Genomic DNA, 23,389 nt, shown 5'->3' on the forward strand with positions numbered 1-23,389 from the left:
TACAAAATACATCATCCTCACAATGACACTCCTGCTTCTATTCATGCCCATAAAATTACATTTGAGGGGAAAGTTTAGATAAGCTCATTATTCATTCTCCTCATATATTATGGTTTCTTTCACCAGTTTTTTCATGTATGAAGCAGTGCCAGCACCTCAATTACCGCCTGTGCTGCATTCCAGAGATGTATATTACTTCCTGACTCCCCTGTCTGTCAGGACCTTATGCTTTTCCTGTCAGATGACGTACAAATACCTCAAACATTAAATTCAAGTACACAGCACACATTTAGGAGACGAACCCGCTCCATACATGGCTGATGCCGGCACCGGCCTTTAATAGGAGCAAGTGGCGCTAGCTTTGTGGTTCATCAGACTTACAGCGGCATCTAAAGGGTTATACTCAAGTATGGAAATTATCCCTTGTGGATCGGTAAGTTATCCCCTATCCTATCACTGGGACCTTAACTGATCCCAAGAACCAGGTCTCTGAAGAGCTCTGTGGCAATGGAGTGGTGGTCAGTCATGTGTATAGAGCTCTATTCATTCTTAATTGGACTGCCGGACATGGCCAAGCGCAGTGTTCGGCTAGTCTTCGGCACGCCCATAAAAATAAATGGAGCAGCAGTGCACATGATTGACCACTGCTCCATTCACACAGAACTCTTCAGAGCCCTGGTTTTTAGGGTCAGTGGTGGTCTCAGCAGCCGGATCCCAAGCATTAGCTCAGCTAACCAGACTTGAGAATACTCCTTGAAGTGGTGCAATTACATAACGTGCGCCCTCCAAATATATTAAAAGAATTTAAATATGTTTGGTACCGCTGCACCCGTGAAGTAATTAAGCCCCCCTCACGATAAACGTATATGTATATTGCATTTTCTAACACTACAACTATACAGGCTTGATGTCACCGTAGCTGCATACGGACCTGAAGATTCAAGTTGTCAGGTCATTTATTTTTTTTTCAGATAAACATCCTAAAAACAAGTTACAAAAAAAAAAAACAGGGGCAGGATTGCAACCTCCTATTTGGATTCCACACACTTACCATAATATATGAACAGTTTTATTAAAAACTTTGTCCCGCAAAAAAAAATAAGCCCACATATGGCCATGTCAAAAAAAAACTGTAGAAAAAGACTATAACAATTATTTAGACCTTTGTGTAGGTTACCAGTCACCTCTGCAGTGCCAGATTAGCTCATCTTGGCCAAAGGCGTGTGCCACATGCAGGTTCTATGCCGTAAAGTCTGCAAGCGCCGCTCTGGAGCCGGGCGCGGACCGCGGGATGCAGTGAGCTTCAGTCCCCCCCGCGCTTCCCTGGTGCTGCAGAGGCAGAGCTGCCTTTACTAGTGGCTTAGGAGCGATCACAGCCCGGACCAGCTGCACATCTGTTAGAAACTGGTAATCTTCAGGAGCACAAAGCTCCCCGGCATCCAGGAAGCCGAGAGGCAGAGGAGCAGCGCGTTCCAGAAGAATTCTCCTTTAACACCGCTATAAAAACACTGACCTTCCCCCAAATTATACATACATCACCTATATATAGGATAGACATCTGTGAAGGTCACACTGCTGGGACCCCACAGTATCTAGCACAGTACAGAATTTGTATTTTACTCACCATTTGCATAGTCGCCTCGTCATCTCGACAGGACAGGTTCGCATTGTTTTGCATTTTGTTGGACGCTCTGGAAACGTTTCCAGCATTGATTTTACTTCTTGTTGTTTCCCCTTCCCGCGTGTCACAGATCATCGAGCTGCTCCCATCTCGTTCACTTTTCTTTTTGCGTTTGATAGTTTCGTCTTCTCTGACATTGATCTGAATTTCTCTCAATACATTCCCCTTGGTCAGGGAGCGTGGCAGCTGGCGGCCGCACGGCACCATGTTGTTTGGGGTTTTAGCCACATAGGAAGTGAACGACTTTTCATTCTCTTCTTCTCTTGGTTCAAACTTTTGAGAAGGCAGAAGGGGTAAAACCCCAGGACCCGGCGAGCGGGGAAGCTGCCTCCCAGTGTGGAGAATATTCCCGGGAGAAGGATATTTTGTGACTTTTAAACTGTACTTTCTTTTGAAAAATTTAACTGCTGGATCCTTTTCTCGTTCTTTTCGCTTTTGTTCAGCAAGTTCCTGGAAAAGATTCAGTGTGTCCTGTTCACATAATGCAGTCTCGGAGTATCTCCATGCGGATGACTTCTGCTCTGCGTCCTGCATCATCTGCAAGGAGAGAGATGGTACTAATACGGCAACTGCACAAAGCAGCCATTCCTTACAGAAATTCTAATAGAAATAGTCACTGTGCTACAATGTATCAGACGATTGCCTAAACTGGATACAGCTATGAGGAGTAATTGGTTAGTTCACATTTTAAATCTCTGGATGTAAAAAAAATTATATACATATATTTCCATTCGTTGAGAGCAAATGGTGGACCAGGGTTCTGCAGGATTTTAAGAAAGTAGGGTAAAATTAGGAAACAGAAGAACCAAAAATGACTATTACTCATCCATTGAAGTGTTTGTTTCATCATGGTTAGAATTGCTAAATGATTCTGAAACCAAGCAAAATTAATCTAATTAAAAATACGGTACTCTCCAGTCACAAGAACAGAGGGATAGTTAATGGTGTTGTTCGTTGTCTAGGTTACTGGCCACTGCTGGGGTCTACGAGTGTGAGAGGGCATGCTACAAAACTGCTTAGTTACAGCGATCTATTGCTGGCAAGGTCGATGGAGCATACAAATCAACTGGCTTTAGCTTTTGTGCAGCCATGTTGCTGGCCTGAGCCATCAATCTTCAGGAGGGCAAAGATGCCAGCAAACAAATGAGCAGTGTGCTACCAAAGAGGACAACTTGCTGTCCGGCACTGCTGACGTCGTGGGCAGGGAGGTGCCCAAACCTCCGACTCCTCAATGTGCCTGACTGACTCCACAGCACTGGTCACTACTGAGCATGTGCATAAAGTGCAGCACAGATTAATCTCAATATGACCCCACAGCACTGGTCACTACTGAGCATGTGCATAAAGTGCAGCACAGATTAATCTCAATATGACCCCACAGCACTGGTCACTACTGAGCATGTGCATAATGTGCAGCACAGATTCATCTCAACTATGACCCCACAGCACTGGTCACTACTGAGCACGTGCATAAAGTGCAGCACAGATTCATCTCATCTAAAAGCCCGGATCAGGAACAGAACAGACATTTGTAGGACATTTCATGACTTTCCCAAATTGTTATGAAAACATTTACAGCCCATCCTGCATTCTACTACTGTAACCAATGTATTATATATTTTAGGAGTCGCTCCATTTAATACTGAGTCCTCAGTGCTGGTTGCGCCTGTATCCACACATATCAGTGATATTAGGCTAGGTTCACATTGCGTTAGTGGGTGTCCGCTAACGGAATCTGTTACATGGCAAAATTGGCGCAATTAACGCTATGTAACGGATCCGTTAGCGCCCCCCATTGACTGCAATGTGCTAACGGATCGCTAACGTGTCATTTTTGGCATGCGTCAGCGATGTCCGGTTATTTTCGGACGGACCCTGAACGCTGCTTGCAGTGTTCAGGGTCCGCTCTTCGCTAGCGCAAATCGGGCATCTGTGCCAGCGGGATCACCAAATGCAATCCCTTTTTGGACATTGCGTTAGTGCAATCCGTTTAGCGGATGCACTAACGCAATGTGAACCTAGACTAAGGCTCTGGTCACATGTCCGGTTATCGTCCAATAATAAGGATTCAGTGTAAAAAAAAGACAAAATAGAAAACGGAGCAAAATCAGATACAAAAATCTGTTTAGTCTTTGAACAGACCAATCTTTAAAAAATATAAAAGGTGTGTTCCCATCGCCAAGATCAGTGGGGTCCAATTTTTTTCCCATAGACCCCAAGACTTGCATTGCTGAATTTGGTCTCACACATCACCAGGATTTTACAGGAAACACCCCTCCAGGAGCATGGGGGAGGGGGATACATGTGAACATCTCCACAGACTGTAGGTACCAGTGCTATGCATGGACAAACAGGCAGAGGAAGCAGCCCCATCCCATTGAGGATTATGGGGTCCCCCTTGGTTCTACAGGATGAACTTTTTCTTGTTCTAAACACAGACAGGAGCCCCCGTGCCCCCCATAGCCTTCCATGTGCCCCTCTGATTCCTGCCCGTCACCCACACACAGGTCCGCTGTGCACACTCATTCCATTTGTTCCTATAACCGGAAATGTGGGCTGTATAAGGAGATCAGAGCACAGGACCGACCACGTCCGCTCCCCCTGACTGCACGCAGTGATTATCTCTACTGCAGAGACGGGATTATACAGACCTGTTCATGTGTGGAACCACAAGTACCAGCATCAGACACAGCCGCGCACACTACACCCACACTGGCCGATCCGCTCACAACATTACTTTCCGGCCGCCCGTCTCGTCATCCCCGGAGTTCAGTGAGATTTAAATGTCGCGCTACTTCCGTTTAGAATAACGCAATGCGATTGGATGATGTAGTGGCAAAGCTTTCAGCGATTGGCTCTTCTGGAGAACCAATCAGCAGTCTGATTCACTATTTCATCAGGACACCTTGCTGCCACCTGCTGGACAGAAGTGGTAAAGCAGGACGTATCGTTTCGCACTGTATGGTATGTAGTGTGCAGACAGGAGGCAGAAGGTATTTTTTTTTTCTGTGCAGGCGACCATTGTAATAAGGAGGAAAAGAGGCAGAGATAGATTATTGTCATAAACATCAGCAGTAATCTTGTAGACAAACGAAAGCTCAATGTTTATTTCAGCAATATGACATATTTCAAACACACACATTACAGTAGATAAGCACAGACACAGGATGATGCCCCCTATTCCCCCAACCAGAAGCATAGCCAGGGGGTCAGCTCAGGGCGCCAAACTCCTTAGTGGGCCCCTAACAAGATAAGCCTGATCACAACGATGGTGGCGCACCCTAACAATGGGTATAGGGGACCCTCAGCAGATGACCTCGCTGTTACTGACGATAATTCTACACACAGACCAACACTGATATTACCGCCATATGGTGACCATTAGTGGTAGATACCAGTCCTGAAGAACATGTAATAGATGACAGTACAGTTGCAGATAGTGACTTATAGGTGAAGTTCTTTCTGATGGAATCATTCACTTCTCCCATCTTTTCCATACCTCCCAACTTTTGAGGAAGGGAAAGATGGACAAACTTAGCCGCGCGCGTAGCGGCAAATATTAGGCCACGCCTCTGACCACACCCATTTTACACCTAGTCACGCCCCAACCACACCCATTTAGCACTGCTGATCACAATGTTTCACAGTGTACTGTCCCCACGTGATGCTCCATACAGTATAATGGGCCCACATGATGCTCCATACTGTATAATGGCTCCACATGATGCTCCATACTGTATAATGGCCACACATGATGCTCCATACTGTATAATGGCCACACATGATGCTGCGTACTGTATAATGACCGCACATGATGCTCCATACTGTATAATGGCCACACATGATGCTCCATACTGTATAATGGCCACACATGATGCTGCGTACTGTATAATGACCGCACATGATGCTCCATACTGTATAATGGCCACACATGATGCTCCATACTGTATAATGGCCACACATGATGCTGCATACTGTATAATGGCCACATTATGCTCCATACTGTATAATGGCCCTACATGATGCTGCGTACAGTATACTGGCCCCACGTGATGGTCCATACAGTATAATGGGCTCACATGATGCTTTGTACAGTATAATGGACCCACACGATGCTGGGTACAGTATAATGGCCCCACACGATGCTGGGTACAGTATAATGGCCACAAATGGTTACCCCACCCCCATCATTGTTTTCTCCATCATTGTACACACACACCTTTCACCGCGCTTCCTTGCAGCCGCCGGCAGCTCCCACTCCCATGGCACTGAATGATAATAATAATAATCTTTATTTTTATATAGCGCTAACATATTCCGTAGCGCTTTACAGGTTGCACATATTATCATCACTGTCCCCATTGGGGCTCACAAACTAAATTCCCTATCAGTATGTCTTTGGAATGTGGGAGGAAACCGGAGAACCCGGAGGAAACCCACGCAAACACGGAGAGAACATACAAACTCTTTGCAGATGTTGTCCTTGGTGGGGTTTGAACCCAGGACTCCAGCGCTGCAGTGCTAACCACTGAGCCATCGTGCTGCCCTCCAGCTGCGCCGCTGACTGCTCACGTTGCTGCAGCTGTGATACGCCACTGATAAAGACCTCTCCATGTCTCCTGTGCCAGTCAGAGTCAGAGCAAGCAGCAATATTTGCACCCTAACAGGTGCACCAAACAGGAACAGACTCACGGTGATGTTGGAGAATCAGGTCCAGTCCCCGGGGGGCCCCCAGCAGTCCAATACGGTGGTGCGCACGGCTTTCTGTCAGCTCTGTGAAACGTGGTCTTCTCCTTGCTTCTGGATCCTAGGGATGCTCCTGGAAACTGTAAATCCCTTTCTCTGTATCTTCGTGGCTCTCCTGCAGCTTTATCAGGACACAGTTCTCTCTTTCAGCTATCAGCACAAAAGTCCTCTCTGCAGCAGCCTCAGCTCACACACGCTGCTCCAGCTCCACACCTGCACTCTGCACAGACTAGCTCATTACAACGATTATTGCAGGGGAGAAGCAGAACATTCCATCATGCCAGACGAGGGGGTGCAGCCTCTTAAAGTGACAGCATGTTCCTTACTGTCCATAACAGCACCACCCTCTTACATCTACACCACTGACCCTACCAATAATGACTGACAAAATGTAAAGAAAAAAATGTATATAGTTTCCGAGTTTCTTACCGGTACCTGCGGCACGCTGCTTTGGTCTGTGCAGCGCGTGGAATGTGGCTCTGCACAACTGACGCAATCTAGTAACATCATCACGCCAGCTGCGCCGAGTCTCAGACTGAATGGTGGAAGAGGGAACCAATGACTTCACCATTGCATCCCAAGTATGCAGGTACAGCTGAAATCGGAATGCCCAGCAGAAGGTGGGTGGTTTTGCTAGACACTGAGTCCCCCCCAGTTCACAGGCCACAACATCTGCTGCTATGTGCAGTCCGCCCCAGCTATCAATGTGCCAGGGAGTGATTACAGCAGGATCATTCTATAACAAGAGGTGACTGTAAGCCCCCTGTACAGCCCCAATGACTGGAAGCGAGCAGCTGCGGGGAGAATTCACTTCATTGTCTCCCTGTAGCCGCTGCTCCAGTAAGCCAAATACGAAGTCCCGAGCCAACTTGAGCCGCTGAATCTGATCTTTAAGCCTCTGTCTTTCTTCAGACAGACATCTTTCTTCTAGGAGGTCAGTCTTGTTTCTTTCTTACAGCAGATGGATCATTTCATTTTGTAATTGGTCCTTAAACTCATATAGGATGTGATGTTGTATAATCAGAGGAACCTGATTAGCTAAACAAGCGGTTCTGTTCTCAAAGAGGAAAAAAGACCAAATATTATAAAAATTTGAAACGCCTGTCAAGATTTATCACAGGCCAGGAAGGTTACACAGAACCTCCTGCTGTGATCTTTGTGTTGAAAAGCTCCCTGCTGCTCCCATCAGCCTATGCCTGCTGCCGTTAATAACAGCGAGAGCAGGCAGCAGCTGATAGGAGCATTCATCATTCGGCGCCTGCACTCCAAATAAATAATTTTGTAAAAAAACGTTGTGGGCTCCCCTGCATTTTTGATAACCAGCCAGGCAAAACTGACATCTGGGGCTGCAACCCCCAGCTCTCAGCTTTAGTAAGTTTGGTTATCATGAATAAAGGGGTCCCCACACCGTTTTCTTAATTATTTAAATAAATAATTAAAAAAAAAAAAAAAAAAAAAAAATCGGCGTGGCTTCCCTTATTTTTGACAACCAGCAAACTAAAGCAGACAGCTGGGAGTTGGTATTCCCAGTCTGGTCAGGGACGATGGATATTGCCCCCCAAGCCTAAAAATAGCAGCAAGCAGACACCCAGAAAAGACACATCTATTAGATGCGCCAAGGCTGATGCTTTGCCCGGCTCTTCCCACTTGCCCTGTGGTGGTGGCAAGTGGGGTTCATATTTGTGGGATTGATGTCACCTTTGTATTGTCCAGTGACATCAAGCCCATGGCTTAGCAATGGAGATGCATCTGTAAGACACCTATCCATTACTAATCCTATAGTTAGATTGTAAATAAAGACACAGACAGAATTAAAATTTTATGTTAAATAAAACAAAACACACTTTTCCTTTTTTATTTAAAAATAGCAAACACAGTTATACTCATCTAATGCCCATTCCATTGAAGCCCTCGTCTCCTGTAATAAAATAAAAAGCAACCATATCCCTTACCTGTCCGTCGTTTTGTCCCACAGCGTAATCCATGTGTGGGGATAAACAATTTTCATCCTGGACAGTGCTAAGGTGTCAAGATGTGCCCGTCCAGGCTGAGAACCATTCAGAGAATGAGCTGCAGCATGCACAGCGTCAGTGACTAGCAGTGATGTCATCGAGGTTACTACTTGTCACTGAAGCTGCGTTCTTAGCTGGGCCCCTAAACTGCGGTGACCTCTCGTGAGATCACTGCTAGTACAGTGAGATTGTCTACAACCGTATTTCCATAATCCAGCAAGTGTGCATCCTTTTCCAGGGAGGGAAGCATCTGGAAAAATTTACTCTTGTACCCTGGATCTAACAGAGTGACAAGAAAGTAGTCAGCACTATTTTTAACCCTAAGAATATGGACATCATGTTGACGCTACTGCAGCAAGAAGACGCTCATATGATGGAGAAATTGATGTACTACTAGGTTGAGGACATAAGCCATGCAAGGCATGTGTGCGAGATTGCCCCAGCATAGGGACTCCACCAGGTTTACACCCTTATCACACACAGCCTTCCCTGGCTCCTGGTTCAGTGGAGACAGACATTGCTCTAACTCTACCTGGATAGCTGTCCAAAACTCTTGAGCTGCATGACTGCGATCTGTAAAGGCATACTCATTTAAAGGGAACCGGTCACCTGAATTTGGCGGGACTGGTTTTGGGTCATATGGGTGGAGTTTTCGGGTGTTTGATTCACCCTTTCCTTACCTGCTGGCTGCATGCTGGCTGCAATATTGGATTGAAGTTCATTCTCTGTCCTCCGTAGTACACACCTGCGCAAAGTAATCTTACCTTGCACAGGCGTGTACTATGGAGGACAGAGAAAGAACTTCAATCCAATATTTCGGCCAGCATGCAGCCAGCAGGTAAGGAAAGGGTGAATCAAACACCCGAAAACTCCGCCCATATGACCCAAAACTGGTCCCGCCAAATTCAGGTGACAGGTTCCCTTTAAACACTGCCTGATTGCGGTGAGCCCTTGCTGTGCAGTATAGAGGTGGGGGGATTCTCTCTGCACTGCTGGAATGCATGTCTCATTAAGGGAGAGGTTGAAGGTGCAGGTGGAGGCCCTAGAGAAGGTGGAAGAGCCAGAATCAGTGGAAGAAGCATTAGACACAGAGGTTTGTCCCACAAGCCTTGGGGATTTCAAGACTTATGGAGCAGCCCCTTGACCGCCTGCCCCCACAACCTCCCAGTACCCAGTCTGCGAGATGTAACGCCTGTGCCCATGTTTGCTCGTCCATCTATCAGTGGTGAAATGCACACTGGCAGACAGATTTTTTCAGGGAACAGGTGATGTTGTCTGAGACATGCTGGTGTAGTGCAGACACAGCTTTTTAGAGAAGTAATGGCGACTGGGCAACTGGTACTGAGGGACTGCGACGGCCATCATCTTTTGGAAATCGTCTGTATCCACCAGAAGAAAAGTCAGCATTTCCGTGGCCAACTGATTGTAGATGGTGAAGTTCAAGCTCTTAGCTTTGGCATGTGTAGGAGGAAACATTCATTTACTTGACCACAACTGAGGGACCGAGGGCTGGCTGCTATGCTGAGAGAGGTTGGAGTAAGGTGAAAAGGACAAACGCATAGACTGTGAGTGAGATGCTGGCATAAATGTTATGGTGGATTGAGAAAGATGTGTTGAGCTTGAGGAAACAAAAACAGCAGGCATGTCGACTTCCGTAACAGCTGATGGGCTCTCACTGACATCGATTGTAGGGGTAAGAAAGTGGAGTTTCTGCAGCCGGAGATGTGTGTGAAAACACTTGGCACTGTGACGGAAGAGGAAGAAGCAGCAGCTGCGATTGATGGGGCATCCAGTGATTGGCGAAGCCCACTAGGCCGCATTTTAGCACAGTGAGATTCCCAGACCAACTCATGTTGATAGTGCTTATGCCAGTTCATTCATGTTGCAGTAAAATTATTGAGATTTTTGCCTCTGAGACTTTTCTCAACGTTGGCAGATAACGTGAGTTGGGTCATCCTTATCGGTCTCAAAAGAAAAAGGCCCAGGTTACACAAGCCTTGCATCTGCTGCAAACTGCAGACTACAGTTCTGGCTGAGGATGCAGTGCTTGTCGTGGTTGCATCACCCCGTGTCTATGTGGCAAGCCACAAGGTAACCTCCTCATCTTCCTCCTCCTCCACTGAGCTACTTAGCCGTGTGCCACTGGGTTCACACCAAGTGGGATCTACAACCTCATCCTCGCTGTTCTCTCACTCCTTGCCCTGAGAGTCCCCTTCTCTTCATGCCCCGACATAGTACAGTCCATGCAATACAGACATGGTGTAATCCACATTTGTGGAGTGGACAAAGATGAAGGACCTCTGCACAGTTTCAAAATGGCATAGAGGGTTAGTGTCATCAGCATCATTATTCTGGTCGTCTACATGCTGGAGCACACTTTGAATAGTCTGCATGAGGAGGTGGTCCAAGATGAAGTGGTGGAAGCAGAGGAGTATGCAGAAGGGATCTCTAAGTTCCGGACTGTCGTTTCACAGGCAGGTGCCATGGGAGGGTGGATTACAGCAAGCGAGGGGGCACATGGCACCAGACAAACTGGCTTAGGAGCGGAGGAACAAATGGAGGAGGAAGAGGTGATGGCAACATAACAGTTAAGAGATGAAGAGGATAATGATCCCCTCTCTGTCAGTGGTTGGCAAGAGGGGACAGAGGAAGCAACCTTGAGTGTTACCCCACCACCGTGGACTTGGACTTCAGGGAAGCTCCTGACATGTGCTGCACTTTCTTCAACATGATGCCCGTATTCTTAGGATTAGAAATAGTGCTGACTTCTGCGTTGCCACGGTAGAAGAGTAAATTTTGCCAGATGCATTCCCCCTGGAAAGGGACATACGCATGCTGGAGTATCGAAACACGTTGTAGACAATCTTAGGAGTAGTTTTATTTGAGACAGCAGCGAGGCACACAGTGCCTCACAGTTCCAGACTTCCAGCCCTGGGAACGTCAAGGCATCACCGCAAAAATAGTGGCAGCAGAAGTGTAAGCGGCATAAGCAATTTCTGCGAGTCATTTCACAAATATTTTAGACCAGCCCATGCACCAGCAGAACAGAGTACAAGTCTGACAACTTGTGAACAACTGAAGAGGATGGTGCAGGAGTATCAATATCAATGCCATCAGGGGGAATTTGGAACCTTTTGCATTTTGGTCTTCAAAAAATGGAAGAGTGGCCTGCGCGCACCTGTCATGCCTTGAAGGTTGTGTCATGCCCGGCAGCCAGTGTTCTCTCAGAATGCGTGTTCAGCATGCTGGTGGTGTCCGGACGGATAAGTGTATCATGCTAGAGAGAGTAGACCGCTTAACTTTCATCAAGATCAAGTCTTGGATCGCTAATGACTTTTCCATCCCAGTCGCAGCCTAGACGATGGTGTAGTTTTTAGAGTGTTGCATTGAGTTCATGTTATTGCAGTCTGTGACACTTTTGCTATGGCATCTGTGCCTGCTGTTGCTACTGATGTTTCAAACTTTTTTTTTTTTTTATGTGGAGACTCCAAGTTGTGTCTCCATCTGAAGGCTTGCCTGTAGTGGAAGGGGTGTCAGAGCCCCATTATACTATTTCTAATCTGTGAACCTTCTCCCACCTGCTGGCAGCCTTAGCCCCTCTTCTGATTTGTGGACCCTATGCAATATCATCACTGAGACATGTCGATGGGACCATTGTGGTCATTGGACCAGGGTCCTACAAATCTTTACACTCAACCCTAGTTATCAGGAACCCAGGACAATCTCCATGTGCTGCATTCACATTAGGTGTCTTCTAGAAAAGATCAAACTGGGCGCATTACTATGACAATGAGGGAAAACAATGACCTTTCCTTGACTACTTTTATTCGACATTGCCATATCATATTTGTGGGGGTTTTTTTTTTTTGCAGGACGAGCTTTAGTGTTCAATTACACCATTCACGTTACCATACAATGGATTGGAAAACAAAAATTCCAGGTATGGTATAATGGTGGCAAAAAAAAATTCCAACTTTTTTCCCGATGTTTTTATAGCATAACATATGCCGTAAAAACAGACCTAGTAACATGATTCTTCAGGTCAGCACGATTACCAAACTTGTATAGTTTCTTTTAACCCCTTAATCCCATATGACATACTATCCTGTCGAGATGACCTGGCACTTAATTCCCAGTGATGGGATAGCACGTCATGGGCGATCGGCCGCGCTCACGGGGGGGGGGGGGGGGGGGGGGGAGGAGCGTGGCCGATCGTCGCCGGGTGTCAGCTGATTATTACAGCTGACATCTGGCACTATGTGCCAGTAGCAGTCACGGACCGCTCCAGGCACATTAACCCCTGGAACACTGCGATCAAACATGATCGCAGTGTTTCGGCGGTATAAGGAAGCATTGCGCAGGGAGGTGGCTCCCTGCGTGCTTCCCCGAGACCCTCGGAACATGTGATGGTGTTGTTCAGAGGGTCTCCTATGTCCTCCTCCCTGCAGGCCCCGGATCCAAAATGGCCACAAGGCTCCTTCCGGGTCCTGCAAGGAGGTAGCTTGCAAGCCTGCCTGCAGTGCATGTTGGATCGCTGATCTGACAGTGTATTGCAAAGTGTCAGATCAGCGATCTGACACTACCTTGGGGGGGACATAACAGTATAATGTTATAAAGTAAAAAAAAAAAAATATATATAATAGTAGTAGTAGTAGAAGTACACACATTTAGTATCACCGCGTCCGTAATGACCCGACCTATAAAACTGTCCCACTAGTGAACCCCTTCAGTCAACACCGTAAAAAAAAAAAAAAACACTAAGGCAAAACAACACTTTATTATCATATGGCCAAACAAAAAGGTGGAATAAAACGCCATCAAAAAGATGGATATAAATAACCATGGTACCGCTGAAAACATCTTGTCCCGCAAAAAACGAGCTGCCATACAGCATCATCAGCGAAAAAAAAAAATAAAAATGAAAACCATTTTATATAAAAAAAATTCTTATAAAAGCGCCAAAACATAAAATATGATATAAATAAGGTATCGCTGTAATCATACTGACCCGAAGAATAAAACTGCTTTATCAATTTTACCAAATGTGGAATGGTCTAAATTCATCAAAAAAAGTCACGTGCCCGAAAATGGAACCAATAAAAATGCCAACTCATCCCGCAAAAAAACAAGACCTCACATGACTGTGGACCAAAACATGGAAAAATTATAGCGCTCAAAATGTGGAGACGCAAAAACTATTTTGCGTCTTTTAGTGTGCGACAGCTGCCAATCAGAAAAATTCCACTATAAAAGTAAATCAACCCCCCCTCCCCCCCCCCCCAATCACTCTTAGTTAGGGAAAAATAATAAAAAAAAAAAAATGTATTTCCATTTTCCCATTAGGGTTAGGGCTACAGTTAGGGTTTTGATTACATTTACGATTGTGATTAGGGGTGTATTGGGGTTAAGGTTTCAGTTAGAATTGGGGGATTTCCACTGTTTAAGCACACCGGGGGTTCTCCAAACACGACATGGCGTACAATCGCAATTCCAGCCAATTCTGCGTTGAAAAAGTAAAACAGTGCTCATTCCCTTCCAAGCTCTGCCATGTGTCCAAACAGTGGTTTATCCAAACATATGGGGTATCAGCGTACTCAGGGGAAATTGGTCCCCAATAGTTGTGCAATTTGTCCTGTTATCCTTGGGAAAATAAAACAAATTGGAGCAGAAGTTAAAAAAAAAAAAAGTTGTTTTTTTTCACAAACATTCCAAAAATTCCTGTGAAACACCTGAAGGGTTAATAAACTTCTTGAATATGGTTTTGAGCACCGGGGTGCAGTTTTTAGAATGGTGTCACACTTGGCTATTTTCTATCATATAGACCCCTCAAAGTGATTTCAAATGTGATGTGGTCCCCAAAAAAAAAAAGTTATATATTTTGTTGTAATAATGAGAAATTGCTGGTCAACTTTTAACCCTTAGCTCCCTAACAAAAAATATTTTGGTTCCAAAATCGTGCTGATGTAAAGTAGACATGTGGGAAATGTTACCTAAAGTATTTTGTGTGACATATCTCTGTGAGTTAAGGGCATAAAAATTCAAAGTTGGAAAATTGTGAAAGTTTGACAAATTTCCGCTTTTTTTCCACAAATAAAAGCAGGTAATATCAAAGAAATTTTACCACTGTCATGAAGTACAATGTGTCACGAGAAAACAATGTCAATCACCAGGATCTGTTCGAGAGTTATAACCTCATAAAGGGACAGTGGTCAGAATTGTAAAAATTGGCCCGGTCCATAACGTGCAAACCACCCTTGGGGGTAAAGGGGTTAAACCCCTTCACTACATAGGAACTCAATTTACATCATTTGTCCCTTCTGCCAATCTCTGACAGCAGCATTTAGCAGGCACTGACCTAGTGCACCATTCCATGCTCCCATCAGCGTGCCCATGACTTGAACGTGCCCTCGCATCTGTCATTACTAACCTCCTGTGAAAGCCAGGTGTTCATAGGGGAATCATAATTTTCTCTATACATGAAGCACTACTGTGTAGCCCAAGTGATCAAATCGGTCGCAGTTTTAAGAACCGTAATGTTACTGTTAAATACAGTTAAAAGTGAAGGAAAAAGGATTAAAAATAAGAAGAAAAAAAAAAAAAAAGTTATCGCCCCCATTTTGCCCCATTAAAATTTCCCCTTTTAACTCAGTGATATGACTATTTTCACGAAAATAGTGAAGAAAAATTCAGAGAAATTATTTTTACCATCATTAAACGCAAAATCTTTGTAAAAACACTTCCATCACAGGGTATAAATGCCATTAACATGCAGATTACCCCTATACAATCTGGTAATTGGTTTTTATGGATATAAAAGGTTAATTTCAATTTGAGGTTTATATTATTAGGCAACAAACTTTAACTTTACATCTACAGCATCACAGGCAATTGGAAATTCAAGGTAACATTGATCCATCCGTATAGGATATACAGAAAAATCAGATGGTCACTCCCCGTATATGCGATACCTCACTGTGACTGGAGTTATTCTTTTTCAGAGTAGATGAGGTGTTCATTTGCATGTGTCACGGCCCAACAAATAGGCTCTCCATGCAGGTGTTGTGACAGTCACACAGCCGGGACACATGCAGCACCAAACAGCTGATTATCGGGAGCGCTCCAGGTATCCGGGTTCCTGATGCAGCTATTCGGTAAGCGCTATAGCTATTCGCTCATCCCTAGTAGCAATAGCACTGGTCATACTGAAAACTCAGTAACTATGTGGACCGTGCCAGGTGTTGGCTGGATTGGTGCACTCTGGAGTCATAATTCACCATCCAGCAGACAAAATGTCTAAAACCATGCATAATGTGATGTACATTTTTTATTGCAGCGCCCCAGGGTCCTGGTCGTTGCAGTAATGTAATTCTTCCACCCGGGGGAGTGATGTGACATCTGAAGGCAATAAAGGAGATCACTTTACCAGGTATCACAAACCACACTTCACACTCCAGTCCACCAGGGGGAAGCTATGCTCCTATTTAGTAGGGCACTCCTCACAATTAGGTAAAACTGGTGGTCTGGATAGTTAGTTAGGCAGAAGCGAGCTGGTTTCACCCAGGCAGCACCAGTCTGGCGGAAGCTGGCTGGGCTCGACCCAGTGAGCAGCTATCTGAGCTCCACTCAGGTAGTGGGTCCCCGACAGGGGCGGGATCCTGTCAGAGGTCTAGACAGAAGGACACGGAGCTGCGCCTGCCCCACATGCGGCAGCATCCTAAGAAAGACACTGTAGGAGAATTGTAGAGTGTGAGAAACTAAGTCATAGCACAAGGAGAGAAATCCAGAAGGATTTCTGCCCTGCAACAGGCTGCCTCCTTCTGAGGCGCAGAATCCGGTAACCGGAACACCGAGGGAGTCATCTCCAAGCCCGGCTCCAGAGACTGGCAGGACAGCTAGTTCCATATTAGTTGCCCGACCTTTTACCCAGGAGGCACGGTGGCAACTGTGGGGGCTGGGGTGTGCTAGAGTCCCTGTAAAAAGCCTCAGGCCACCAGTCATACGGGTTTGTCCTATCCGTAAGGGGGACAGAGAGAAAGACATAACATCCAGAACACCAACATCAGTTGTGAGGACCTTACCGAGAAGCTCAGCAGGAAGGGACTACAACACCACGGCGCTAGAAGAAGGCTACTGACTTCCACCTGGATAAGGGGACTCTGGATTTGCCTTCAGACCGGCCGGACTCTGCCTGCCCTGTGATCTGGTGCTCTGTACTGTGGATGTTGAAGCCTTCAGTAAAAAGGTAAAGCGACTGCAACCTCGTGTCCTCGTTCTTCACTGCGCCTCACACCATCCACCGTCCACACACTGGGAAGCCCTGGGGATACACTTAGCCTGTGGGAAGGTATACCATCGAGCTGCCATAGCATCACCCCAGCGGACCCCTAAGCAGCGTCGGTCACCCTGACTGAATACGACAGTTGGCGTCTCGAACATTACCCCTTTAAAGACCTTTCCCTTTTATTAACGAACCTCCCGAGGGCCACGGACCGGGTCAGCCCAGCCACCGTGACATTCCCCTTGAGAACCGAAGGGACCGGCTCCGAGTACCCAACTGCCCTACTGGGGGCGATCCATTTTGGCGCCAAAAAAAAACAAACAAAAAAAAAAAAACACAACACACTTGAATCCACAGATTTGGAGGTCAAACAAGCCCATTTATGTATTCTTTAGCCAAACTGATTCAGCCTCCGCTGTACCTCGTGTTACTAGATTGTGACCTAGTAGACTCTGTTCCACCCCTTCCTTTTGAAGTAATACAACTATGTTAGACAGCACACAAGAGTTTCACGTATTTAAAAGGAAATATTATATTTATTGCATTTCTATTGTTAAATACCAGAAACCGCCTTCTCATTCAGTTTCTTGCATCTTCTCTTGATGATCCATATACTTAACAGAGCAGCAAGAACACCGACTACAAGAACAATCCTCTCCCACTTCTCAGCTAGTAGTTGGGGAAGCGCTGGAGACCCTGTAAGAAAATATGGTTTAAAAGGGGAAGCCCCCCAGAGTTCACTAAATATGGAGTTAAGTGGATCTATATTATATATTTTATTTTTTACTCACCTTTTCCAGAAGCTCCATTCGGGAAGTACAATGGCCCCTGGGAGGAAACCAAGACTGTCCTATTGCCGGCTGCTTTATACATCGTCATCTTCTCTGTAAAGAGGTAAAATGTATCAGACACATATATATAAATTTCTACCGTGTTAGAGATGTGTTGTGCATAAATGTGATTTTTCAGAATTTGTATCAGTCTTTTCCTGATGAAGAGACCCGAGTAATCTCGATGCTTGCAATCTGTTACCATCTTCTCAGTTAGCCATTAAAAAGGTTTCAACCACTGAGGACTCTCAATTCTAAATATATTTTTCAGACCCAGATGTGCACTGGTCTAGTGTTATAACAAGATGGGCCAGAGTAACTAATCCTGGATAATAGACAGCCTTGACCCAACCCAGACACTGATCTCTCGTTCAAGACCCCTTCAGAAAGGTGAGCACGCTCAACGGCTACGTTTTCACAATGAGTTTTTGTTACACTACATATTTCGGCGGGGGGGGGGGGGGGTTTAAGGGAGAGGAAGCTACACCATTAAAAACCCACTAAAAAGCTAATTCTCCTGGGGGGAATGGATGGGGGGGTGGGGGGAGGGAGTGGAAAAAAAAAAAAAAAAAAAAAAAACAACGCAAGCCAAAAATACAGAAGTGGTGATGTGCTTCTATTGTACTTTTCCTCCGATTGCTCCACTCCTGGTTTTGGCTTCCAAAATACTGAGAAGGGGGGGGGGAATAAAATATAAATAAAAAAACTCAACACGTTGGCTTTTTGATGTGTCTTGGTTGAAGTAACTCTGCTTTGTTTTTTGATACTTCCTGGTATTACTCAATGTGTATGTGGCTTCACAGTCCCGACAGATGTGCAAGCCTTCGAGCTTGGTCACCTGTGGGCCCATCTTGGTTTCTTCCCATCAGGTACCCACCTTGTTATCTGACTGGTCCCGTCATTCTAATGCCAATCTCACATCACTCTGATGCCAGATGGAAAGTACATTTCCTACAATCCTGCAGCTACGACCAGGCAAACCTTGATCTCACCAAGTGCCTCCCAACGTTGCTGGGTTCTCTGTTCCCTGAGGAGCATCAGGGGAACTTTCCCATACAGTACACACCCTTACCAGCTGTGCTTTGCCCTCTCAGTCCATGGCTACTCCCCATCAGACACCTCACAGGTACTACAGGGAGGTACCAAGAACAGCAATACTAAGTTCTCATTTGCATGCGCTTCCTATCAAGGCCTCCAATCTGATACACAATGCAGCCATAGTACTTTAATAAAACAGACCATTAACATGTTAGTGTTGTTACTCTCAAAAGACTTTAAATATTTTTTCATAAATATTGGGCAAATAGGTTCATATAAACATTTAGGGCATGTATAACTTATAATGACCTTTTGTAAGCCTCATCTGCAACATCAATGGCTTAGGAACATCACTGGGCAGTGGTGATGGGATCAGTACATTGGTATACTCGGTAGATAGGTCACTAGAACCTAAACTACACTGAATGTGAAACCTAAAAGAAAAAAAAACAAAAACACAGCATAGATAATTAGTGCTCAGGACAAATGAGTACGCCCCTTTTGCAAATTACGATTTTAATCAATATCTTACTGAACAAAAACAATTTCCAAGATGTCGACAAGACTGAGTTTTAAAAACATTTTTTTAACCCATAACATGAAAGGGTAATATAACTTATTACAAAATCTTCATCTTTACTCAAATTAGTTGATGCAAGAATGAATACCCCCCACACCCTAGCATTTTGCATGACTTGTATGATGTTTTTAAATGACAAGTCTGACATATATTGAACAAGGTGGCAGCATTTTGAACCCCTCCCCATTCTTTAAGAACAGCCCTTTTAGAGCCTCACTGTAGAGTGATGCTCAACTTGTCGCCGCAGAACTCCCCATAGGTGTTCAGATGGGTTCAGACCAGGAGACATACCTTGCCACTCACACAATAACCTTAACCCTGTTCTTCAGAAATGCAACAGATGTGTGCTTTGGATCATTGTCGTGTTGCAAAGTAGGAAATAGTCCTACCAGTAATTTTATTTCCAGGAATCCACCATGTCAGTAAACCAGGAGGTAGTCCTTATCCTCCAAAGGACAGGAAATACACAAGAGCACGAAATCACCACACCAGGTTGGATGCAAACTTTATTTTATTGAATACACACTCTTCAGGGGAGGGAGCGTAAGGGTGCCATCATGATGGAGTCCTGGAAATACAGTTACCAATAGGACCAATTCCTACTTTCCAGGACATCCCTCGTGACAGCACACCAAGAGAAATACCAAGTGAGTGGCTTTTAGGGCAGATCCACGGCCTGAAGGACTTTCCTTCCGTAAGCCAACTGTTAGGCAGATAATATGTACAGCTTGTAGTGTTTAAAGAAGGTATTTAGGCTAGACCAGGTTGTGGCTCTACAAATCTGGTATATTGAGGCTCCAGCCCAAGATTTCCTAACTGTGGGTCTTAGTCTGCTGATTGATTTAGAGAATCTAGCGACTCAGGGATGGCTCGTCAGCAGATAGTCACAAGACGCTTAGAGCCGAGATCTAAATTCTGTGTGCTTGGTCTTAAGTCCTTTTTGAATTCCAGGATTTTAGTTATGTCCGAGCAGGAGGAGTTGATCATGGCTTCCCCATAATGCAAGCAAAAAAAAACTTCCAGATTTTGCATATAAAATGGCAGAAGTCAACGTTTTTCAAGCGTCGTTGTGAGCACCTGATCTGAGACCCCGAGACATTAAAATCTGCCTCTTAAGATCCAAGCTGTCAGATGCAATGCACGTTTGTGGTTATGCAGGAGAGGACCTTGAGAGAGGTGGTCGTCCCTCTGGAAGGGGAAGCAGATTTTAGACTCATGATTTATTAGAGGAAACCAGTTTCTTTTTGGCCAAAAAGGGGGCAATCAGCATTACTGTAGCCCAATTTTCATGGATTTCCCTCACGGCCCTCAGAATTCATGGAAAAAGTCATAGTAGATTGTTACCCCTTTTTGGGGGGGTGGGGAGGGGGTAGAGGGCATTCCGTCTCCTGCACCTCTGGATGACGGCCGTTTCACATCTCCCGTTGAAGGTCCCTAATGACGATACTGTGGTTAATTACCCCAGAAGGTCCTTAACCACAGTATCCTCATTGTGAACCTGATTGACACCTGCATTTTCCCCTGTAAGGATTGAATTTTGTTCCTCACCTCCTTTAGTTTTATAGGGGGCAGAAAGGATATTCTGGAGGTGGGAGTCAAGAAGAACCCCCAGAAACACATTTCGTGTGTTTTTTTTCCCCAGTTGATGAACCAACCCAGATTCTTTTAAAGGTGAAGACAGTTTGAGAGATGACTTGTTGCACCAAATTCACCACCAAAAAGGAGATCGTCCAAGTATGGGACAAAAATGTATTCCTTTTTTCCCTTAAAAAGGCCACCACCTCTGTATTAACTTTGTAAATATCTGAGAATAGGCCAAAAGGAAGGCACCAAAACTGGAAATGCTGGATTATCCCCTGATGTTCTAATGCAAACCTCAGGAACTGCTGACAAGCAGGATGAATGGCCATGTGGTAATATGCACCTTTTAGATCTAAGGTGCACATTGCCGAATCTTTTCCCCAATAACAGGATAATTTAACTTAATGGTCTCCATTCTGATCTTCCTGTACCTGCCCCACTGGTTTAGGGGCATTAGGTTTGTAATGGTATGATCATTTCCCTGGATAGATCTAGCTATTGAGAGAGACTGGAATAGTGGCTTTGGAAAATCTGAGTGAGGCACTGCAATAATTGCTCCAGATGATATTCGATCCCAGATATCCTTTGAGAGTCTTTGTAGAGAGGTTGTAGATTGGGGACGATTAGGCAAAATTTTTCTAAAGGGAGCTAAATAAATGTTATCTTGTAGTATTCCCTGTTATGGACCTGGTGGTTAGGAGCACCTGGAACGACCTGATGGTTAAACTAACACAGAACAAGCTCTGGGAAGTGGGAGCTCTGCTGAACGCAACCCCTAATCCTATCACACACACACTAGAAATTAGCCGTGGAGCGTACCTAAATCGGCCTAGACGCCTCTTCACAGCCTAAGAGCTAACTAGCCCTAGAGATAAAATAAAGCCTACCTTGCCTCAGAGAAATTCCTTAAAGGAAAAGGCAGCCCCCCACATATATTGACTGAGTGAAGATGAAAGTCACAAACACAGGAATGAAACAAGTTTCAGCAAAGGATGGCCAGACTAACTAAACAGACTGAGGATAGGAAAGGTATCTATGCGGTCAGCACAAAAAACTACAAAAGACTACGCAGAGTGTGCAAAAAGACCTCCGCACCGACTCACGGTGCGGAGGTGCCACTCTGCATCCCAGAGCTTCCAGCTAGCAAGACAAAATCATGATAGCAAGCTGGACAAGAAAACAAAGAACAAATAATAAACTAGCAGGGACTTAGCTTCTGCTGGAGTAGACAGGTCACCCGAAAGATCCAAGAGCGAACTGAACCAGTACAAGAACATTGACAGCTGGCATGGAGTAACGCTCTAAGTGGAGTAAAATAGAGCAGCCAGCCAAAGAATAAACTACGTCACCTGTGGAAGGAACCTCAGAAGCAGCAGCTCCACTCAGCCACCAGAGGGAGTCCATGGACAGAACTCGCCGAAGTACCATTCACGACCACAGGAGGGAGTTCGATAACAGAATTCACAACACTTCCCCTACAACCAGCAGAATCCACAGATTGTGTGAGGACCTGCCATTCTTCCAGAAAGAACCAAGGCCTCCCATGAAATGTAGCCCCTCTGACACCAGCAGCACCCATGCAGCCTTACATAAGGACATGGCTACCACCATATCCAACTGTAGGCACCATGTATTTAAAAAGTGCTCCTGGTGTTGGGGAGCGTTGATGGCATCATGAATGCACAGATGGCCTTCACTATATTGAAAGAGAAGATGCCACCATCAATCCATTCCTTGAATAGATGTGCACTTTTCCCACATGACTGATTCAAAACACACATTGTTGCATTTCTGAAGAGAAGGATGAAAGTGATTCAGTGACCAATTAGGTCTCCTGATATGAGCCCAATTGAACACCTATGGAGAATTCTGAAGAGAAAAAAAAAAAAAAAAGTGTCATTACTCCCCATCAGGTTCTAAAAAAGTCAGTCATTCTTGATGGAAAAAAGATAGATGTTACAATGTCACCAACTTCCATGTCTAAAAGACTTGGTGAGGTCCTTAATCATGGCAGTCATACAAATTACTAGATGTAGTAGTTTTTAATGTGGAATGTTCTCATTTTTACATAAATTAATTAGATTAAAATTGAAGATTTTGCAATGAAAGTAAACCTTACTTTCTTGTTATGGACAAAAAATATGAAATATATATTTTTCATTGAACATTATTTTATCCTTCTACTTCATGGCTCAATATACAGTGTCCACAAAATAAAGACAAACTTGGATCCAATATATAGAATTCCTTACCGTATTGGTAGACTTGTCTTTGTACTGGTATTAGGTCTTAGATCAATATTTGCAAGCAAGACGGTCTCATAGATCGCTATTCCATCTACTTCCTGAAAAAAAAATTATATATATTTTATTAGATAGAGATATCTGTTTCAAATAAGGTTATAGCACCACTTACTATGTACTGAGTAGTTACTGAAGCTGAATCTCTGACTGAAAGCCAGAAGTTGCCGGCAGGAATAAAGTTAATTTCCTCTCCGCAGTTGGGCTTTCAGTAATTGGCCTCAGAACACCATTAACTTGCAGCTATGGAGCTATGGTGTTTTACAGTCAAAATTTATGCACAGAAATTCAACAGTGGATTACAGTACCAGCTATGTGGAAAAAAAAAAATTAACTTTTTACA

General features: G+C 44.8%; 1 protein-coding gene across 2 annotated transcripts in view; it reads right to left on the reverse strand.

The window, feature by feature from the left end:
• Positions 1-4,471, reverse strand: part of LOC138672724 (cingulin-like) — a 24,759-nt gene extending 20,288 nt beyond the window's left edge. For both annotated transcript variants that reach the window (XM_069761015.1, XM_069761016.1), the window contains exons 1-2: positions 4,333-4,471; positions 1,625-2,218 (exon numbers count right to left, since the gene is read on the reverse strand). In XM_069761015.1, coding sequence (XP_069617116.1) covers positions 1,625-2,218 — 594 coding nt within the window. In that variant the 5' untranslated portion in view covers positions 4,333-4,471. The remainder of the gene's footprint in view (positions 1-1,624; positions 2,219-4,332) is intronic.
• Between the last annotated feature and the right edge of the window lie 18,918 nt (positions 4,472-23,389).

This window comes from Ranitomeya imitator, chromosome 3 (assembly GCF_032444005.1).
Source record: "Ranitomeya imitator isolate aRanImi1 chromosome 3, aRanImi1.pri, whole genome shotgun sequence".
Taxonomy (NCBI): domain Eukaryota; kingdom Metazoa; phylum Chordata; class Amphibia; order Anura; family Dendrobatidae; genus Ranitomeya; species Ranitomeya imitator.